Source organism: Durio zibethinus, chromosome 21, assembly GCF_047325235.1.
Source record: "Durio zibethinus cultivar Kanyao isolate XHJ-2024 chromosome 21, ASM4732523v1, whole genome shotgun sequence".
NCBI lineage: Eukaryota > Viridiplantae > Streptophyta > Magnoliopsida > Malvales > Malvaceae > Durio > Durio zibethinus.
Window position 1 is genome coordinate 9,371,856 of NC_143182.1, and position 20,922 is coordinate 9,392,777.

General features: G+C 31.2%; 5 protein-coding genes, 1 long non-coding RNA gene and 1 pseudogene across 14 annotated transcripts; 3 read left to right on the plus strand and 4 right to left on the minus strand.

Moving 5' to 3' along the window:
* The first annotated feature begins 17 nt into the window (after positions 1-17).
* On the plus strand, positions 18-3,849 carry LOC111305500 (GPN-loop GTPase 3-like). Of its 2 annotated transcripts, none has more exons than XM_022903103.2 (10): positions 18-125; positions 544-780; positions 966-1,074; positions 1,159-1,240; positions 1,569-1,654; positions 1,860-1,963; positions 2,074-2,204; positions 2,315-2,408; positions 2,990-3,045; positions 3,375-3,849. In XM_022903103.2, exons 2-10 carry the CDS (start codon positions 736-738, stop codon positions 3,469-3,471), a joined length of 804 nt encoding a protein of 267 aa, XP_022758838.1. In that variant the 5' UTR covers positions 18-125; positions 544-735; the 3' UTR covers positions 3,472-3,849. The 2 variants fall into 2 exon arrangements, with proteins under 2 accessions (XP_022758838.1, XP_022758839.1); XM_022903104.2 differs by having other exon boundaries at positions 705-780.
* A 482-nt stretch (positions 3,850-4,331) lies between these two features.
* Positions 4,332-7,412, minus strand: LOC111305503 (large ribosomal subunit protein uL18-like). Its single transcript, XM_022903107.2, has 9 exons — positions 7,351-7,412; positions 6,798-6,867; positions 6,615-6,706; positions 6,182-6,308; positions 6,016-6,095; positions 5,794-5,910; positions 5,292-5,426; positions 4,914-5,083; positions 4,332-4,727 (listed from the first exon to the last, which is right to left on the minus strand). The coding sequence occupies exons 1-9, from the start codon at positions 7,351-7,353 to the stop codon at positions 4,613-4,615; spliced, it is 909 nt and encodes a 302-aa protein (XP_022758842.1). The 5' UTR covers positions 7,354-7,412; the 3' UTR covers positions 4,332-4,612.
* Positions 7,413-9,796: 2,384 nt separating this feature from the next.
* On the plus strand, positions 9,797-12,564 carry LOC111283788 (F-box/LRR-repeat protein 12-like). 8 transcript variants are annotated; one of them, XM_089750286.1, is made up of 5 exons: positions 9,797-9,884; positions 10,227-10,304; positions 10,403-10,494; positions 10,627-10,799; positions 11,001-12,564. In XM_089750286.1, exons 4-5 carry the CDS (start codon positions 10,762-10,764, stop codon positions 11,335-11,337), a joined length of 375 nt encoding a protein of 124 aa, XP_089606412.1. In that variant the 5' UTR covers positions 9,797-9,884; positions 10,227-10,304; positions 10,403-10,494; positions 10,627-10,761; the 3' UTR covers positions 11,338-12,564. The 8 variants fall into 8 exon arrangements, with proteins under 8 accessions (XP_089606412.1, XP_089606414.1, XP_089606407.1 ...); XM_089750288.1 differs by having other exon boundaries at positions 10,403-10,538; positions 11,001-12,379; XM_089750283.1 differs by having other exon boundaries at positions 9,807-9,884; positions 10,403-10,538; positions 10,627-10,755; positions 10,851-12,564.
* On the plus strand, positions 9,859-10,751 carry LOC149512860 (uncharacterized protein At4g08330, chloroplastic pseudogene; annotated as a pseudogene).
* Positions 12,565-13,261: 697 nt separating the features above from the next.
* Positions 13,262-15,765, minus strand: LOC111305504 (peroxisomal membrane protein 13-like). The gene is made up of 5 exons (XM_022903109.2): positions 15,581-15,765; positions 14,981-15,202; positions 14,597-14,901; positions 13,888-13,980; positions 13,262-13,756 (listed from the first exon to the last, which is right to left on the minus strand). The coding sequence occupies exons 1-5, from the start codon at positions 15,603-15,605 to the stop codon at positions 13,559-13,561; spliced, it is 843 nt and encodes a 280-aa protein (XP_022758844.2). The 5' UTR covers positions 15,606-15,765; the 3' UTR covers positions 13,262-13,558.
* Positions 15,766-17,452: 1,687 nt separating this feature from the next.
* Positions 17,453-18,253, minus strand: LOC111306182 (defensin-like protein 21). Its single transcript, XM_022904090.2, has 2 exons — positions 18,126-18,253; positions 17,453-17,755 (listed from the first exon to the last, which is right to left on the minus strand). Exons 1-2 carry the CDS (start codon positions 18,181-18,183, stop codon positions 17,565-17,567), a joined length of 249 nt encoding a protein of 82 aa, XP_022759825.1. The 5' UTR covers positions 18,184-18,253; the 3' UTR covers positions 17,453-17,564.
* A 1,328-nt stretch (positions 18,254-19,581) lies between these two features.
* Positions 19,582-20,569, minus strand: LOC111306183 (uncharacterized). Its single transcript, XR_002692087.2, has 2 exons — positions 20,383-20,569; positions 19,582-20,144 (listed from the first exon to the last, which is right to left on the minus strand). It is a non-coding gene; the product is annotated as an uncharacterized LOC111306183 (long non-coding RNA).
* Positions 20,570-20,922: the final 353 nt, after the last annotated feature.

Here is a 20,922-nt window from a genome sequence, read left to right on the forward strand (position 1 = left end):
GTATTTAAAAATACATTGAGTGCCTTCAAAGCCTCGTCTTCATAGTCTTCTCCTTTACAATAAAAGCAAAAGCTCCCCTTTCAATCCCCATTCTCAAAGCAGAAAATCAGCATTCGGGATTTCAGGTATTCTACTGATTTTCTCCTTAACATTATTCTTCTTTTCGTTTTTATGCTTTTGTGATTCCTTTTTGAGAAGGTATTGAAGTCTTGCTTATTTAAATTATGTTGCTCTTCTTAAACGATTAAATTTTTTTGTGAAGAGATTCAGCTAGCCTATGTTTGTTCTGTTTTTCTTTCTTAATGTTTTGTCAACTGTTTTTGTCCTCTTTTATGGGTTTTCTTTTGCTTAGTTTTAGTACATAGGATTTCTGCCTATATCCAGTTCAGGTTTATATTGTTTTATTAAAATTTTTTATCAGTATTTAAAGCTGAGAATGGGATTTTCTTGTTTACTTGGTGGGATTGCTTTTCTTTTGTTTTAACGCATGATAATGGAATTAAAATGTGATTCCTGTTTTTTCTTTGATATTTGATAAATCAGGTTATCTAATGTTGTGTGTGTCTCTCTCACCACTGGTTTATGGGCCAATCTGATTTCTTGAATTTGTTGTTCGCTGTCGGTGTTTGGTGTATTGCATATGTTACTGTTGCAATTCTTGCATCATTGCGGATCTTCATTTCCATCTGTTCATTCTGAGTTAGTGAAGCAGCTTGATAAGTGCGAAAAGCTATCATGGGCTATGCACAACTAGTAATTGGTCCTGCAGGCAGTGGAAAGGTGAGTTAGTCTATCAAACATTCTATTCAGGGGTTTGAAATGAGGTCAATCATCCCGGGGTTCTCTGGTTCTTTCTAGAAGGAAAAGAAAAAAAAAAGAATGCTACTGTCTTTGGTCTGTTAGGCACCAAGTTTTTATTTTCACCACAATGTATACTAAAGTGGCTATTCTGTTTTTGGAATCAGTCAACCTACTGCTCTAGCTTGTACCAGCATTGTGAAACTCTTGGACGGTCAATACATATTGTGAACCTAGATCCTGCTGCTGAAAATTTTGACTATCCTGTAGCCATGGGTAATCAACCTTTTGCTTGCATTTTTCTTATTGATTTTATCTTTTTCTCTGGTTTTTTTGCATTTGAGTTTTGGTTGTTTGCAGATATAAGCAAGCTTATTAGTTTGGATGATGTTATGGAGGAGCTTGGATTGGGTCCAAATGGTGGCCTTATATACTGCATGGAGTATCCTTTCCCCCTTTTTTATTCTTGTCTTGCTCTATAAAGGGAATTTTCATTTTTTGTATTTTGCCATTATCTTGATTGTTGTTACTGTAAAAGCCTCTATTGCTATTATTATTGTTATTGAATGATGTTATGTTGCATTAATTTGGATTGTTGTTTGTACTGAAGTGTTTAAACGGCTCTGAATGTTTGTGGAGGTTTTTTTGCAGACTAATTTGTTCCACTTGCCTGTGTTCTCAGCTTTCTATTTGTCATATGAAGAGTGCATGTTTATTCCTTTCTTAATTAGATTTTGGGAGCAAAAATGTAAACCTTAACCTACAACTAGACATCTCGAAGAAAACCTGGATGATTGGCTGACTGAAGAATTGGAAAATTACTTGGATGATGACTATCTAGTATTTGATTGCCCTGGTATCTAATCTTGTTTGGATGTGTATGTTAGTATTTTGTAACTAAAAGCTTGAAACTTATTCTTTAAGTTTATTGCTTTTTAACTTCGCAGGGGTCTACTTTTTGGGTATTGTATTACTGAATTAGGTTGTCTGCTATGATGTATTATTTGTTGAACTGTACTGCAAATGAGGATAAATGTTGCTAACTTTCAATTATTTTATAGGCCAGATAGAACTCTTTTCACATGTACCAGTGCTCCGTAACTTTGTGGAGCACTTGAAGCGCAAGAATTTTAATGTGTGTGCTGTGTACTTGCTTGATTCACAGGTTTGTCAGCTCTGCATCTTCCCAAATGCCTGTCTCTTTTTCAAATTTAGTTGGCATGTCTTATTATTGGTTATGCACATTTAACATCTCTAAATTTTTATTTGTGTCAGTTCATCACGGATGTTACCAAGTTCATAAGTGGATGCATGGCATCCCTTTCTGCAATGGTCCAGCTTGAATTACCACATGTTAATATCCTGTCCAAAATGGACCTTGTAACAAACAAGAGGGATGTAGAAAAGTGAGCATTTGCATCTTTCACTTACTCTTCTCCAACCTGCGTTCTATTTATTTTCTTTCATTTTGTTCTTGTTTTTGTTTTTCTTTAACCAATGTCTTTGTTGATCATAGCTACTTGGATCCCGAGCCTCATCTTCTGCTGTCGGAGTTGAATGAACGGATGGCTCCTCAGTTTAAAAAGCTAAATAAATCTTTGATTGAGCTGGTGAGATACTTAGTCATTCAGGATCCAATATCTAACTTTCCGTTGGATATTTGGATTCTTTTTTTAAGGGGGGGTTGATATTAATTAATTAATTCTTTTTTTAATTTCAGCAATATCTTATAGTCTCTTGGAATGCTCAGAAGGTTCTCTTTTCAATTATTTCTATAACCATACCATAGATGTGCCTATTTTGTTTGGTAATTGCCCTTAAAGTTGCATTATTTGGTTTCCAGTTGACTGAATATATGTCAAACATATTTTCTTTGTAGCAAAGTTTTTGTTGTTGAAGTTAAGGGTTATTTTCACCTTTTGGTTGTTTGATCTGTTACTTGATATGGAAGCTACCAGTATTTGCGCGCTTTGCATGGTATTCATTACATTTACATAAGAACTCTTTTGATGTCTTAAGATTTTTTTTAAACACGTATTGTTGAATCAATTGTTGTATCACTGTTTTTGATATTTGGCTCTTCTGGTCGAACTTTTAACAACATTATGACTCTTTTCTCTCTTAGTAGTCGCTGTTTAAAATTGATTGGATTTGTTATATTTATCACATTATTGTTTCTTTTGCATTTTAGGTGGATGAATATAGCATGGTGAGCTTTATTCCACTTGACTTGAGGAAGGAAAGCAGGTGCATTCTCTCTTTCTCTCTCTTTATTTGTCTGTGTGATGGTGGGTGTGCAGGTGGATTAGACTCCTGCACATGAGATTTCATCTGATTGCACTCACCTTAGATGCAACTCATGATCTGTAAGGAACATTAATTTCTTGGGAGTGCTTATGCTTGTGTAACCAGTTGCGACTTTTCTCTTTCTGGGAAACTAATAGTAAAAAACACTTACAAACGCAGAGAGAGAGGAGGTTGTTTAACACATAAATTGTCATTGGATTGAGTGGATCCTCTGTTTTACAATTTATTTTCTAACATGTTTTATCATTGACTTGTTCTGACTTTTACAGCATACAATATGTTTTGGCTCAAATTGACAACTGCATTCAGTATGGTGAAGATGCGGATGTGAAGATTAGAGATTTTGATCCAGACGATGATGAGTAAGGCATTTTAATACTTGGTTGCTGTGAAAATGATACGCATGTTCCAAGTTTTCACTCTCTGTAGATAACGAAAAGATGGTGGAGAATGTTATGGCAATCTTGAATGTGCAATTGGATTATTGGATGATCAAGTATTGAACTGATTTTTACCGAAGGCAAATTATGTTGGTCCTATGATTGCATCATAATTCAGATTTCTTCTTGTGCTAGTTTGATCTCTCTTTTCATCTTGAATGTACCTGACTTAAAAGTAAAGGGAACTTGGTTTCTCAACAGCTGATTGCAAGAAGTGAGCAACTAGGTTTCTCAATAGATGCAGCTGTATTTCCTGATTAGTTGGTTACTAGTATTTTACTTGAATGGATTCATATTTTCGCAATTTTGTGACTTTTTTAACTTTGGACAGTCTTCCACGGCCAAGTTAATAAAAGAGAATTGTTGAAAAGTATTTTTACTGTCAAAGTTAAAACGTGCTTAGTTAGAGTGAAAATATGGATAATTAGATTTTTAATGGTGAAAAAAATGAAAATAAAATATACATTTGGTTAAAGAAAAATAGAAAGTAAGACATTGAAAGGATTATATTTAACCTTTATTTATAAAAATAAATTAAAGATTACCAAAAATAATCAAGTGCTACATAATTATATCATTATTCATATTTTATCTTAATTGAAGGAAGCCATAGTAATAAAATAATATTTTTTAATTTTTATTACAAAAATAAAAATAATATGTATTTTGTTGTTATGATCAGCTGTATCGGTAAAAGATCAAAGAACAATGAATAAAGTATGTAACGAAAATTTCAAATACTTAATAGAAGAAAAGAAAGAAAAAAAAAAAAAAAAGACAATGCTATAGAGTTATAGTCCCCATGGAAGGTTATAAATAGATCAACATTTTAAATTGTCGACAGATATTAAAAGGTAATCGGAATGAAGATTTTGACATGGCAAATAGTGCTTATATAATAAAGGTACCAAATAACTGAAAAAGCAACCCCAAAAAAGAAGAAGTTCCACAGCCAAAAAGTCTAGTTTCTCATCCCTAACAAACAAGCCAAGATTTTGGTTTTTGACGCAAGTAATAGCAGCAAAATAAAAGAGATAGGCGGGCAAAATATGCCCAAAACCATCGGCTTAATCATCATCCTCGTCAGAATCATTTTCAACTGCATCAGCTGAATTAAGAGCTTTCAACCTATCAATCAACTTAGCCTTCCTTTCCTCGTAAGACAGCTTCTTCAGGTTGTACCTATCATGCAGAAGGACATTACATCAGACTTTCAATTCTTAAAAAACCAAAATTTCTTTGAACATGCAGGGAATAATAAAAAATTTTGTTTCAGTCTAAACTAGTTCAGAATGCCTGATTTAATAGGCTGTCTTAACTATGCATACAAATAAATTGCATGAAGAGAGAAAGAGAAAGAATTTATACCTCTTGTGCTCCTTGGGAGGTTCCTTCTCAGATTTCTTACATGTTGGATCTGCACGAATAGCAGCATGAACCTTTTTGTACATTCCCTCCATGTTTTCAGGCTCAATGCCTCTCTTTATGTACTCACCGAAGTGAGACTGGTACTTCTCTGGCTCATCTTCCATCAAAGTCTGTCAACTTGACAAAGTGAGAGACTTACAGACAGACAGATAAGAAATGAAACAGTGTCCAAATTAACACAGCAACAAGCTTCAGCACCTTTCTCAACACCCCCCCCCCCCCAAAAAAAAAAAAAAAAACAAAAAAAAAGAGAGACAGAGAGCTTCAACAACATTATTATTCTCCTCTAACCACCACTTCATAAACTCTAAATCTTACCCTCATATATGCAGCAACATGGCCACCAAAAATGTATTTCCGGTGAACTTCGGGATCAAGTTGCTTACTGTCCTTGTCAAATCCAGCAAACCTCTTCTCACTGTGAGGAATATCAACTCCACCATCCAAAGCTCCCTAAAAGGGAATGGAAAGAATACAAATATGTTAAAGCTGAATAGAAAGACAGTACGGTTAGAAATTTTAAAAGCAATAATATAAAAAAACAAGTACAAAATCTTATCATATAAAATATTTGCCCCAATATGCACAAAGCTGTTCCTCCATAAATAAAGAGCCCAACCTCGACAAAAGACCATGCTTATGCACATAGATACATGTGTTTTTAAATGAACGCTAATGAGAAACATCCAATGCACTGAAAACTTGACTAGCACACATGATCAAAAGAATTCTTAACTTACATAAAAAGATTTAGAAGAAGAAAAACCAATGAATAAAGTTTGACTAAAGGACAAATATATAGAAAATGGTTCCACTATACCTTGAGAACACCAAAAACACGGTTACCAGTGGTTGTTCTGACAAGACCAACATCAAGGAGAGCGCGGAAAGGCCTCCTGCTCTCTGCTGGCTCAACAGTGAAGTCCTCCCCAGTTGCCTGTGAACAAATGACATACATAATTTCAACATATTTATTATACATATACAATTAAAGTAGTAAACTAAACATATTTCATCGAACCTTAAAAAGCATGAGACATACCTCAACATTTCCCTCATACTCATCATCCATCTCCAACTGTTTCAGTACTCGGCGAGCCAAAAGGAGTCCAACACAATAAGCTGTGCTCAAAGCATCAAGAAATTAGATAACATTCTCAACCAGGGGAAAAAGACCATTCTAACATTTACAAAAGTAAATTGCACACCTGCAGCATAATTTGTAAGGCCAACTTCAAGTCCATAGTGAGGAAGCTCATGTGCGTAAGCTGCTGCAAGAACTATATCACCAGCAATACTAGCATGTACAACTTGTGCAATTATATCCTTGTTCGACTAATAAATGTGTTAAGGTTAAAATATTAACTTGCAGCCCAAATATCTTGATATTAATACCCAATAGGAAATATAGAACATATTAGCACATCATGCATGAAAGAAGAATCAAGGTATTTTAGCCGATTTAATTGCCTATAAAAAATCTTGTAATACGTCTTAACCGTATACCCTCGATAAACCGATAGATCAACCAGACAAACAATTCACTAGAAATAACAAAAACAATTGCTTCTTGCAACTCACATCATATACCAAATGACAATAAGGAGAAAAAGTAAGTCAGTCAGTCAGATATTAGGATACAAATCGTGCAACCAATCGATATTTTGGGGTGTTGTACTTATTCTTGTCCTGATTGATAAGACGGGTCCTGGCCCGATAGTCCGTCTTGCCCTCTACAACATTTAAACAATTATTACAAAACCTCAACAAAGCAAGTAATAGATTTGCATATCATCATTCAGTACATAGGCAAAACTATCATACCTCGCCTTCTCTTGAACTTGACTTGATATCTCTTGAAGTAAGACTTACTCTTTTGAGCTTTAACGTAAGGCTGTAAAATAACACTTAACCAACTTAGAAAACTCGTTGCCTAATTTTTTTTTTTTAATAAAAGGAATCCACATCTTTAATTTCTTGCTGATTTGGATTCTCAGATCAGTTTATTTGTTCTTATCAATTCAGCAAAAAGGAACATGAACTAAAAATAGAAAAAAAATCCAAATTAAACTTGAAATTAGTTAAATTACATATAATCTTCGGGTTTCCAACTTAAATATATTACAGGAAACTCATTCAATAGATTCTTAAGCAAAACAGTAACATCCTTAGAAGATGAATCCGAGATTCAGTTCTTTCATGTTTTCATAAGTTTTAAGCAACAAAAACGAAGAACAAAACGACCTTAAAAGCAGAAAGCCAAACATTATGCAAAATGAGATTTAGAATCGAAATGAGCGAAGCTAAATTATCACAAAAATGAGAGCAAATATTAAAAAAAAGAGTAAAAAAACTATGTGAAGAGAATGAGTGTTACCATGGCTTTGAGCTCAGGGTTAGCAGCCGCGCCTAGAGACTGTGTAAAATAAAAAGGGGCTCTATTCTAAAACCCTAGCGAGTACTTTATGGGAGCAAATCAACGGTGACGATTGATTTTTTTAATTAATGGACATGATTACCTATCAATGTAGACTCTGCTGGTGCACCCGGCCTTAAGTTTTGACACGTTTAGGAGGTTACACGGTTGCAATTTTTTCTAACAGGCGTCAGGCAAATAAGTTGGGTATTTAATTTATAATTCATTTTTTTGTACTGTTTATAAAATTTTTTAATTTTACAAGTAACTTAATAAAATGAAACATATTTATTTTTAATTAAAGATTTTATTTTTTTAATATATTTTAAAAATATATGTTATTCTACTAACTTGGAGGTTTAAAACTTTGCTAGCACATGAAATAATTTCTTTATAATTTATAGTTCATTTTTTATACGATATTATTAAAATTTTTTAATTTTGCAAAAGAAATTAAAAATTGACACATATTTTACTTTTAATTAATTTTTTATTTTAATATTTAGTATTTGTTTTATTTATTAATAAAATACCTACATGTTATCTTATGTATATATATTTTATATATGAATATGATGAATGTACCACAAATGAAATATTTATTTAATACATAAATGCTTTAATATTATATTTTAAAAAGTTTCAAAATTACTTGATTAATGTGAAAATTCAATTATCAAAACTTTAACCATTAAGGTATATATATATATATAATAACATCAATTTGAATTAATTGATTCAGATTAGATACTTCTCATTTTTTTTTCTAACTTATTTTTTTTATATTTTAGGTTGGTTTATTATTTGTAACGCAATAAATAACAAAAAAAAAATCAACACTTAGCATATAAATTCTCTTTATTTTTATTAAATGCATTCCCTTTTATTTTGTTACAAGTAACCCATATCTTATAAAGTTTTGATGATCGTAGTTGTAATTTTGTCAGCTAAAAGTAAAATAATATTAAGATTTTGTATGATAATTTGAAAAAGTAACATTCTTTTTTTTTTAAGTTTAACAAATTCAAGTAATTAATTTATACTGTAAAATCGATTCCGTATGTTCTAAAATTTTTAATATTAAATAAATTTTATTAATATTTTATAATTCAATTTTTATAAAAAATATATAATTATAAATTATTTTATATTAACAAAAGTTAAAATTAATTATCACTTACAATATTTTGACCAAAATTAGAGCTTAAAATTTAAGGTATTGTTTGACATGAGATAATTATTTCAAAAATTATAATAATAATATATATGGTGATTAAATCATTTTATTTAATAAGTACTTAAAGATTTTATAGACGGTGGTCTTTGATCATCAAGAGTAATAAAATCACTATATTAAAAGATAATCTAATTTTCAAAAAAAAAAAAATGCTTTTATAACCAAAATTAAGTTATGCGTAAAATTAATAATTATCAATATTATTTATTTAATATATAAATTAAAATTTATTTTTTAATTATAATTATTTTCTATTATAAATATTTATATTTTAAAACTAATATTTATTATAATAAGTTTAAAAATAATTTGTATATTTTTTATATTTTATATATAATATAAATTTTTTTGTTTTTCTTTTGTTATGGATTTAATAAAGTAGTTTTTGTAAATTCAAATATTTTTTACATAATTTATATTATAAAAATTAATTTATCTATCAATAAATATTTTTAATTTAATAATTTAAAAATATTTTATTATAAAATAAATAAAATGTTACTAATATTTAACAAATTTTTCTTTTTAAATAATATTAAAATCATTAAATTATGTAATTATTACAATATTCATAGTTATTTATGTATTTTTAAAGAAAATAATATCTTACTCTTAATAATATCAAATACGTTGATATTTATTTATTAAGATAGTTAAACCAAATAAAATTATTTAAAATCATTTTGTTAATAAAATCACCTCAATAAATATACATTATTATGATGATCTTATAAAAAATACTAAATACTACTTAAGTGATAAACGTGATTGAATTTTTAATATCTTTTATTTTATTTATTATTGTGAAAGTTTTAAAATTTTATTAAAAATTAAAAAATTAAATATCGTTTTATTTGTCATGTTAATTTATAAATTATTTTAGATATATCTCAATACAAAAAGTTGTAATTGAAATTTAAAATCTTCACGTGAGATAATTGTTCTTGAAAAAAAAAAGGTTATTTCTATAATTTTATATAGAGTACTCAATAAAAGTATCTTCAAAGTCAAATACTTGACGCAACTGAAAACTGCTTCTCCAAAGTTGAAAAAGACAAGCCCAAACTCTCCGTCCCTGTATCCGTAGTCTGTACCAACCACAATCTTCCCGATCTGATTGGGCCCCCGACTAATTTTTTAGTACGACAACACCACTTATTAACGATTCTGCCATTGCAAAATCCCCCTCCACTATAATGGGCTCCTTTTTATTTCCCTGATCTTCAAAGAGGATGTTCCAAGCTGACGTGTCTTACAGGTAATTGCGCTTTCAAATCCTCTTCAATATTTTTTTCTCATTGCTCAATTCCAATCTTTTTGTTTCTGGGTTATCTGGGTTTTCAGCTAAAAACCCAGAAATCATGGCATTTTTATCAAGCGCAAGATTTTCTTTCTTGCTTTGAATGTTATTTTGTCATATTCAAGAATCCCATGAAAGCTGCTTCTTTTGAACTCTTCATTTGATGTTTAAGATTGAACTGAAGTAATTGGACTGTAGAGTAAATGAAAAATTATGATAGTTTTATTCATTTAAGTTTATTCATCAATTGGCAATTGTTTTTCCCTCCTGTGATATTGCTTGCTAAATCTCATTATGTAGGTTAATGGTTTCTCGTGATGACATGATTTAAAAGACTTTTGATCGTGCTCATCATCATGACATCATTTGAGATCGAAGGTCGATATTTGACACTTTCCCACATCATTTTGGCTATGTTTTATGGTAGAATTTGTTGATCTTTCTCTCCTGACTTATTTCATGATCATTTCTTGCAGTTGTGGGTCTTGTGGATACCCTTTGAACTTGACATCTTCCAACCGAATCACCTCTGGCATAGGCTCTGAATATCGCAAATCCATAAAGAAAGGTTTCATCTCCTTTCTATCTGTTGATCTTAGTCGATTAACTCAGGTCAATGAAGTGCATTGCTTTCCTTTCAGTTGGGGCTGTTATCATTCAAAAACTAAACTTCATTGTCGTAAATGTGGGGTTCATATAGGCTATGGATATGGAGCTGCACCCGCTTTTTGTGGTTTTGACTCTCCAAACTCATCTGCTGCTGCTGCTGCTTATAAAAAGTTTGCTATAAAGATCCGAGCTATACAGCCTTCAGAGGAGTGCTAACAAGGTTGACATGGGAGAGCCTTTAATGGATGGTGTTTCTTGGATCATGCACGTACCTAATCATTGCCTCTCTGTTATTTTCATTTATCTTGACTGCAGGGCTGACCGTGAATCATTTGGCCTACCTTGCTGGCTTTGTATTCAAAACTTGAATCGTCTATCCCTACAATTTCCATGCTCTTTCAGTATTATTGGCCCTTCCTCGTTATCTCAGAGTTCTATTGACATCTACTCATTCCATCTATACAGGATACTCATCCGTTTTCAGCATTTAGAGTATTTATCTCTTTCTGGTTGCATAGAGCTCCCTGATTCAGGCCTAACCTACTTGAAATCCTATGGTTCAAGATTGCAAACCCTATGTCTGGATTGTTGTTTTGCAATTACCGATTATGGGCTTTCCCTGGTTGGTAATGGTTGTCCCTCCTTGACTATCATTAGTCTTTATGGATGCAACTTTACTGATGCTTGGCTAGAAGCTTTAGCTAACACTTGCTTGGCTTTGAGGCATGTGAATCTTGCTTATTGCCCTCGTATTTCAGACTCTCGGTTGAAACCCCTTTCTCAAGGATGCTGTCAGCTTTGAGCAATTAAGATATCTAACTGCAGGGATTTAAGTGGTTGTTCATCAACTCTGTTTTACATAGATGCTGGATTTTGTAATCTTGAACCAGAGGGACTAACGGCAATTGTTAGTGGAGGTGGGCTTAAGGTTTTAAATGTCGCTGGTTTAAGTTACTTGAACTTCAGAGATGGATTGGCAGCAATTGGGAACGGATTTGCAATGAGGCTTAAAATCCTTTCTCAAGGATGCTGTCAGCTTCGAGCAATTAAGATATCTAACTGCAGGGGTATAAGTGGTGTTGGCTTAAGTGGTTGTTCATCAACTCTGGTTTACATAGATGCTGGATTTTGTAATCTTGAACCAGAGGGACTAACAGCAATTGTTAGTGGAGGTGGGCTTAAGGTTTTAAACGTCACTGGTTTAAGTTACTTGAACTTCAGAGATGGATTGGCAGCAATTGGGAACGGATTTGCAACGAGGCTTAAAATCCTTAGTCTTGGAATGTGTAGAACTGTTAGTGATGCTTCCATTGTTGCAATTGCAAAGGGGTGTCCTCAACTTCAAGAGTGGAACCTGGCATTGTGCCATGAGGTTAGGGTTTCAGGCTAGGCTGCCATTGGGTTAAACTGCCACAATTTAGAGAAACTTCATGTGAATCGCTGCCGAAATTTATGTGATCAAGGGTTGCAGGCTCTGAGAGATGGCTGCAAAGGGCTCTCTGTTTTGTGCATGAATGGAAATTGTAGGATATAAGAGACAGCAGTGGAGCTGTTTAAATTGTATGGAGGTGATGTTGATATTAAGGGTGAACAAGTAATGTGTATTGGGCCTGATTGGGACAGCTTAGAATATGATGAGTATGAGATTGACTGCCATATATGTGAGGAAAAGCTATTGATGCTACATGTGTACCAGTCAACTTGAGGCACTTTTCAGTATTGATTGATAAAGGTCACCTCTAAACATAAGTTATTTACTTGCGTTGATAAATTATATTTGATTATTTGGACGGAATGAACTTTAAAATGATCTAAGGTTTTCAAACAGCATGATACTTTTCTTAGCTTTTATTATTATTATTATTGGGATTGCAATCTCGCATTCAGTTAGGACAAGATTTAAAAAAAAAAAGGAATGCAATATTAAATATCTTTGTGATACCTGACTTGTGTTTAGCCTAAGAGACAGTTACACTTTCATTTTTGTAATACTTCGATCTTTGTGGTTCATGCACGATTGTGTTTGCTAATTCTAGATTCTGCTTGGTTGATACTATTGTTAGTTTTTTTTAGCGTCAATCAATTGGAGTTTTAATTTATTCTCATTTAGTCGGTCCATCTTGATTCCGTTGGATTTTGGAGGATGGAGTTGAGGGCAGGTTGTTGGTCCATTTTTCAACAATTTCAATCCTCAATCCACATTTATGGTGAATCAAAATTCAAGTTTTGAATCTCTGGTGAGGCTAGAGCCTAGAAATAAACAAATTTTCCTGGTTAATGCTGGAAAAGTTTTCATTTGGCTTATTGAGCAAAAAAATCAATATTTCAGCCATTGGAAGCTGGTTAATACTGGAAAAGTTCTAACAACACCATTGGAAGCTGGTGCAATTGCAAATGAGAGAAAAAAGGAAATTCGGCCAATGTAAGTTTCTGCGGAATGCCACTCTTGCACCAAAGCTAAAGCCTTTCTCTTAGAATTGTTACATAGTAATGAAGTGCTTAAAGAGGAAACATTTTTGCCAGTGTAAGTGTGATTTGATGGAATATTTTGTGTAATCTGTTGGTAGAATATTACATAATTTATTGATAGTCTCTTAGTTTCAGTTATAAAGTTCAATCCAGAAAACCTTACCATTGGTATATTTTGATGTTCTGGATCGAGGAGATTCTTCTTTGTTTAGCTTTAAAGGTTATGTATCTTTTCAATTTTATTAAAAAGATCAGGATAATCAAACAATAAACACTTATTCATTCATTCAAGAATCATATTTTCCTTTCATTAGTATCAAGAAGCCTATATGCACATTTAATGGCTATTATCATGTCTCATCTTTTTAACAATATGGGAGTACTAGGTACGTTCAAAACATGCAGAAAAACTTCGACCACAAACATTCTTCAGATGAACACCACCTAGCTTTCATCATGCAAGTAGTTGAATTTGTCTCATCCATGCTCCGACAAGCCTTTTTAAAGCTCTGGTCAATTTACCAGATGTCGTTGGATGGAGATTGAGTAGCAAACTAAGTGCTACCATTTTCTCCCCATAAATTGTCCCATGCGCCACTTGGAGCAGCCTTTGGCCCCTCAATATAGTTCTGATTCCCATGAGGGTTATGGGGTCCTGGTTGATTGACTTTTCGGGGCTTTGTTTTGATTCCCAGCAGTCTTAACACAAATCTAGCTAATTCTCCATACAATAATCCCGTGCGATCAAAAAGCTGCAAATAATAACGCCATGAATCAACATGTTATGAATTTCGGTCACCAATCTTGTGAAAGTCAACTCCAATTTAATGATTCCATATCAGATTTGGACAAATGGGGAGATATATATAAATTAAAACAGCACCTGAAGAAGAGCAGTCATAAACATGTGGAATGCTTGTGTATTCTGGTCTATCAGAATAGATATCCGGCCAAAGAAGTTAACAACACCTTGCATCTGCAATCATTGAAGAAAGCAATTATCACTTTGACACAGTGAAAGAATGCAGCTTGGGAAAGCAAAATTTACACAAAAAGGTTAAATTCATAAAACCATGTCATGCAACAACTTGCCCCAAATCTAAAAGGATAAATTGTCTTTTTTTTTTTTGTAAACACTTCCTTCTCACCCAAATAAGATGTAATCAACTCATAGTAATCTAGCTCTGTATCAAAGATCTAAATTCACTGTGAAAAAGTTTAGAGTTAAATAACAGGTCATAAAGTGTTTCTGATGTTTTAGAGTTAAAGATAAGTCACCATGGATATGTCCTCCATGGATGATCCTAAGCAACCCTCAACAAACCAACCCCAAGCCCCCCAAAACCCAACAGTACCTTCCCCTCCATATTTCATATTTTAGTACTTTAGAAAATGGACAGTGAGATTATGAAATACATTAATATTTCCTGTAGAGCATATTTTGAGCTCAAGAACAAATGAAAAAATGAAACCAATAGCTAATGTGGCAGGCTACCATTCCAGCTAGGATAGGACATTTTAAGTAACAGAAGATATTGTTTACATTTAATCAGATAAAAATTAAATCAATGACAATATGAGAAAGGAATTACCACACGGAGGAAGGAAATCCAAAAGCCTGGCGGGGATGAGGGACCCCCAAAAGGATTATTTGGATCTTGCTCACCATATGGACCCATGCCCATTCCATAACCACCCATTGGACCCCCAACGCCACCTAGGCCACCACCATACATTCCACCACCGTACATTCCAGAGTTCCCATATAGAGCACCATAACCTCCTCTATACATGCCGTTACCATACAATCCACCACCATAAGACCCTAATCCACCATATGATGAACCATACATTCCCGAACCATACCCTGAGTTGTAGTTTAAACCAGATCCATACCCTGCATCAAACAGCAAACTTAGACAAGCTCCACAATAAGTAACCGTTTGAATTGTGTAATAGATGAATTAAACCTTTACCATAATTCTGTTGCTCCCAAGGCCTACTAGGTAAAGGCCTACCAACAGCGTTTCTATTCACAGCTGCAGTTCTATCAGCAGTCGGAACAATTTCACCTGGTCTTGCTGTTCCGGATGCCTCCACCACATCGCTGGTGCTGCCAGGTGATGGTGGCTTAAAGGGTCCGGAACTAGACGAGCCCCCAGCTTGCTCCCATGGTTTAGGCGGAGAGCCACCAGTAGCTGCAGTTGCAAAATATCAATTACAATAAAATTACCAAAAAAAAAACCAATTTCCAATATTTAAAATTTGCAACACCCAATCCAAGTTAATTATCCTTTAATTCCTTGACCTAATTCTATCATAAAAAAAAAATCCCCCAAAAGAAACAAAATCCACAAAAAAAGCCCAAAATTTGGAACATAAACTTGGTTGATTCTTAATCACCTTAACCAAATCACCAACCAAACAGGAACAATTAAAAGAAATTAAAAAAAAGAGCAATAAAAATTAAAGACGCTACAATTCTATATTTGAATCAATCAATCGGTCAAAACATGATCATAAACCCATACAAATTACTAGCTTTTATTACGAAACGAAGAGGAAAAAAAACGAACCTGGTTGCTGGGAATTGGCGTCCATGGCTTCTAGGTCAGATCAATGATTTTGAGGACAGCGTTATCTCTGAGGCTTTGCCTCGGACCGAAATAAAAAAGAAATCAGACAGACAAAGCCGTCAATGCCGACCACTTTCACGTTTTGGTTTTGTTTACTCGTTTTTCTCGGGCCACTATCTTTTCCTTTTTCTTTTTAATTATCACCTTTTGCATTTTAATATTTTTTTATTGCTTTGTCTTTTCTTTTTGCTTATTTTTTAACTATTTATTTTATTTCTATTTTTTGTATTTTCACCTTTGAAAAAAATTGAGCACCTGCAACCAATGACCAAATAATGATTATAAACAATAAATTGGTGCCAATAATATTAATTTCAAATTTTCAATGGACCATGAAAGCAGTTTTTTTCTTTATTTGATTTTTTTTAAAAAAAAAATTGTAAGTTTGAGGTTAATTTAGATTTAATTTGATTTTTTTTTATTGACAAGCGTGATTGAGAATTTGAGATTTAAAATTTCTTTAAAAAAATTGTTAATGTTTGATATTATAATAAAAAATTAACTATAATTGTTTGATCAATTTTTAGAGGGTTGAATATTTAATTTTAATAATTTTAAATATAAAAATGTTATTATGAACAACATATAATATTTTTGTCTCATAATAATCATATTTTTCATTTTTTTTCTAATATTAGAAATTAAAGAAAGCTCAAGTCATCTATATTAATTAAAGAAAATGGGCCTATTATTGAACCAAATATTTGCCAAAGCCTTTTTTTTTTTTTACAGCCTAAAATGCATCCGACATATTTTTCACTTTCAAAATAATAATCATGCCCATTACATGGGTGAGTGAGATTTTTAATTCTTACAACTAATTTATTTATTTATTAAATTAAAAAAAAATATTTGAATTTTTAAAAAATATGTATAAAAATAAAATACTAATTATTGAATCAAACATTTCAATACTACCACTCATTTATTTATAAGATAATCTTGTTTTGATAATAGTAGTAGCATATTTCTTATTACTTAAGCTAAAAATGAAAAAGCATTATCTTTAACTATTCTTATATATTCCATGCATAGATTAGCCGACAATACATGAATAATTAAAGATGGATCTAACGATAACAGTGACATTCTTATGGCCATCGTTCATTTGTTTGCAAAAACATCCTTTCCCAAAGAAAAAAAAATATTTGTTTAGCTCTATTGTTAGGGTTGGCAACCCAACTCGAAATTAGTGAGTTTGATCTGATTCAATTTTATAAGATCAATTTTTTTTTTAAATCAAATTTCAGGTCGGATATTAATAAGTGAAAATCGAATTTAGATTTTAGACAAATTATACCCGACCCGATATTATATAAAAAATTATTTTTTTAATTATTTTTAAATTTTTTATTTATATATATTTATATATTTATATTTTAAAAATAATATTTTATTAATTTCGAATCGGATCGAATCGAATACGATTTATATAATGTCGGATTTTGATCGAATTCGGATTAAAAAAATTCGGATCGAATACGGGTACGAATTTTATAATTATAAAATTAGGTTAGGTTCGAGGTCAATAAAAACCCACCCCGACCCAATCCATTACCATCTCTACTTACTATTAGGCACAATAACGTATTTCGTAAAAAAAAAAAATCTTGATATTTTAAATTAATGAAAAAACAAATTTAAAGTTAAAAGTAGTGTGATTTATCGATAAAAATAAAATATAAAATTTGAATTTCAGTGATAAAAAAATATTAATTTTAGTGATTACCATTAAATTTTGAATATATAAATATACCCTTCAATAATAATCATAAACCCACAATTTCTTCAAAATGGAAAGATAAATAAAGTTAAAGATTGTTTCAATATCATTTTATTCCGCTTAAAATTCAGAAATTATCATCTCAAATTTGTTTATGTGTATTATTTTTTCTATTATTACTCCGACTGCAAACAGTTAAGATCAACAATAACAATGACACTGATGGTGGCCTGCACCAACTTGTTTGCAAAAACCCCCTTTCACACAATCAGTTATACAATACGCCCAGCATTTGCCACTACTCTCAGGATCATCGTCTTTTCCTGGTACACATCCACCAAGGCTTGGATGGTTTTGGCAACATTTTCCTTGACCAACAACTTCCATAACATCTGTAAATTCAGACAAATATTATTTTTTAGTCTAGAGAAGGAAAATGAATCTTACTTTACGAAAAAAGATACATGTATCAATTATTAAATTAAAAACTCGTGTATTATAATAAAAATTAAATAAATATGTACGGATGATGGTAGAAATAAATCATGTTATTACATATATCTTAACTGTTTGATCATTTTAATTTTTTTTGAAACCATGAAAACCATGTTTTATAAAAGAAAGAATGAAATTGATAGAAATTCCAAAGAAAATCTATCTTATATATGCACCCAAAAAACAGTAAACTAAAGCAAAGGAGGATCCTTGACTAAAAAAATTTAACATGTTTATACATTTGGTTTTGAGAATAGTGTCACATACCCACGGATAGGATGAGGACAGTAAGTAGGACGAAGGATAGAACTTTTGTTTGGGCCATTTTTTTTTCTCTTATGATTCTCAAAATTTACTTGATGTAAAAACCCATTTGGAAGTGTAATTTATAGTGTTTGATTTTAATAGGTTTCCTTGTATAAAATATTTTCTTATATGCCAATTTCTGGGTATAATTGCATGTATTTCCTTTTAAGGAAGCAAGGGAGGCCTGTAATTACCAATTTCAGTCCTAGTTAATTTGGAAATGTCAACTGTTTATGTTAAATGCATCAAAGTATATGATTCAATGGTAGATGCATTGAATGATGTTACCATATTGGAAGTTAATGGATTTGAATCTCTTCTTTCCAATTTTAAAAAATAAAATCTTATTTTAAGATATATCCCATATTGCCAATATTTTATTTTTATATCTTTAAGGATGAATTTCAACCTTTCGATTTTGATTAATTAAAAAAATTGATAACAAAACAAAATTGCAGAACAGAAAAATATTGTTTTAAATAAATGATTTTTTTTTCTAAAAATGTATTGCTAAATATGTCTAAATAAATAGAAATTATTAAATAAACCTTTCGTGTTGTACATTATGACATATCATTGTAATTTACCACAAATTTTCACTGAAAAATTACCACAATAAATTTAATTTAAGATATTTTTTTTCTCCGGTAATCCAATTAGAAGGTTAACTTTCTGTGAATTGTGATTTGAAATTTATGTTTAATGCAGCCAATGTAAGTAATTACATGTTTAATGTATGTTCATGCTTTTTACGTGATTGTGTGTTACAAATACTATCCTCTCTTATCTCATAAGATCGATCTTTTTCATTTTTAAGCTAGGAGTAGGAAGTTCTAACTTCTAAATTCGAATGTTGTTCTAGCCGAGTTCACTCGTTAATTTTTTTATTTTTTATGGGTACCATTAGGGGTTAAAGTCATTTTTTATATCTTTTTTATGAGGGGTAATGTCCCTTAACTATTAATTTTTTTTAATGTGATACTTTTTTTTTTTTAATTTGAAACTTAAATTATATTTTTATATATTAAATTACCTCAACTTTCAACACTGATAATAAAAAATATTAACGCGAATATCCAATAAAATATTAATATATATACATATATAATTTAGCAAGTACTATAGTATTAGTGCCATATCAGCATAAAAAGAAAAATTCAAAAAAAAATTTCTTAAAAATTTTTTTAAAAATTTTGAAAATTTCCAAAAAAATTCAACACATTTTTGAAAAATCTAAAATAATTTAAAAATTTTTTGAATAATTCTAAAAAATTAAAAAGCTCGAAAAAATTCTTAAAATTTTAAAAATAAAAACATCTAAAAAAATTTTATAAAATTTTAAAATTTTTTAAAAAATTATAATAGCAATTTGGCACAACAATTTTGCTTCAATTAAACATTGATCAGCAAATTGAGAGACATAAGGAGGCTGGACAATAGCAAATCAAGATCAAACATAAGCCATTACAAGGAAAAAAATTTTGGCAAAGCCTTGCAAGCACACAAAAGGGGTCAAACATGGAAGCAATTGAGGCTGCGACGCCAGCCTCAAGCGATCCCAAATAAAGACTGAGTTCAACATGCAAATTGAATCTCTAGCCAAAGTCAAAGTCCACAGTTAGACCACTTTCAGAAACCAATAAGCGAGAATCAATTCAAAAAGAAGATAGTGAACAATTGACATTAATATGGAGCAAAAATCAAACCCAAAAAACAGTAGAAGCAATCAAGCTCAATGGGGGTGAAAATAGAGCAAGACCAAAATTTGAGTTAAGGCAGCTGATAGAAGCAATTCCTAGTAAGAATACAAGGGAATGATTTTGGTAGCAAATATTTGTAAAAAGGTTTTGGTAAATTAGCAGGAAACAAGAATTCAGCGCATGGATAATCCACAACAATTCCAAGAGGCCAACAATTAAGGAACACATCAATTCTACGATCCACCCATCAGAAAGCAGCTAACCAGAAGTCAATCCAAGCCTGAAATCAGAAACCAAAAAAATCAAACCCAACGGCCATACACTGTAAAACATAGAATTCAAACAGAAAACCTACCAAACTCATACCCAAAATTGAAACCTGTTATCTAAAGAGCAAGCAATTCATCAACAAACGACAAAATCGAGAACTCATCAACAGAAACAAAAAGCGAAAATCGGCCCATAAGCAGATAAACAGGAAAATTGAAGAAGAAAATAATATTGCAAAAAGTCCTTACAAGGTTTTTCTGTAGAATTTCAGTTGAATTTTTGGAAAGAATTAGGAGTTAGGATTTTGGGTTCAATTTGACAGGAACAAGATTGGTGGTGGTGGTGACAGCGATCAGCTGTTGAGGATCTGGGTTAGTTTTGTTGATATTCTTGATCGGTTTGGAAGAAGAAATGAATTAAAGAAAGTATGGAGGTTCGGCTTCTAATAAGCGGTGCACTTTATAATTTTTAAAAATATTTTTAATTTTTTTTAATTTTTTTTGAAATATTTTAAAATATTTATTTTTTTAAAATTTTTCAAGAATTTTTAAAAATTTTCAAAATTTTAAGAATTTTTTATAGAATTTTAAAAAATTTTTTAGACTTTTTTAGAAAATTTTTGAAATTTTTAAAATTTTTAATTTTTTTTATAATTTCAAAAAAAATTTAGAATTTTTCAAAATTTTTTGAATTTTTAAAATTATGTAGAATATTTTTTAGAATTTTTCAAAAATTTTGAAATTGTTTTATACTTTTAAAAAAATTAAAAATTTTAAAAAAAATTTTGA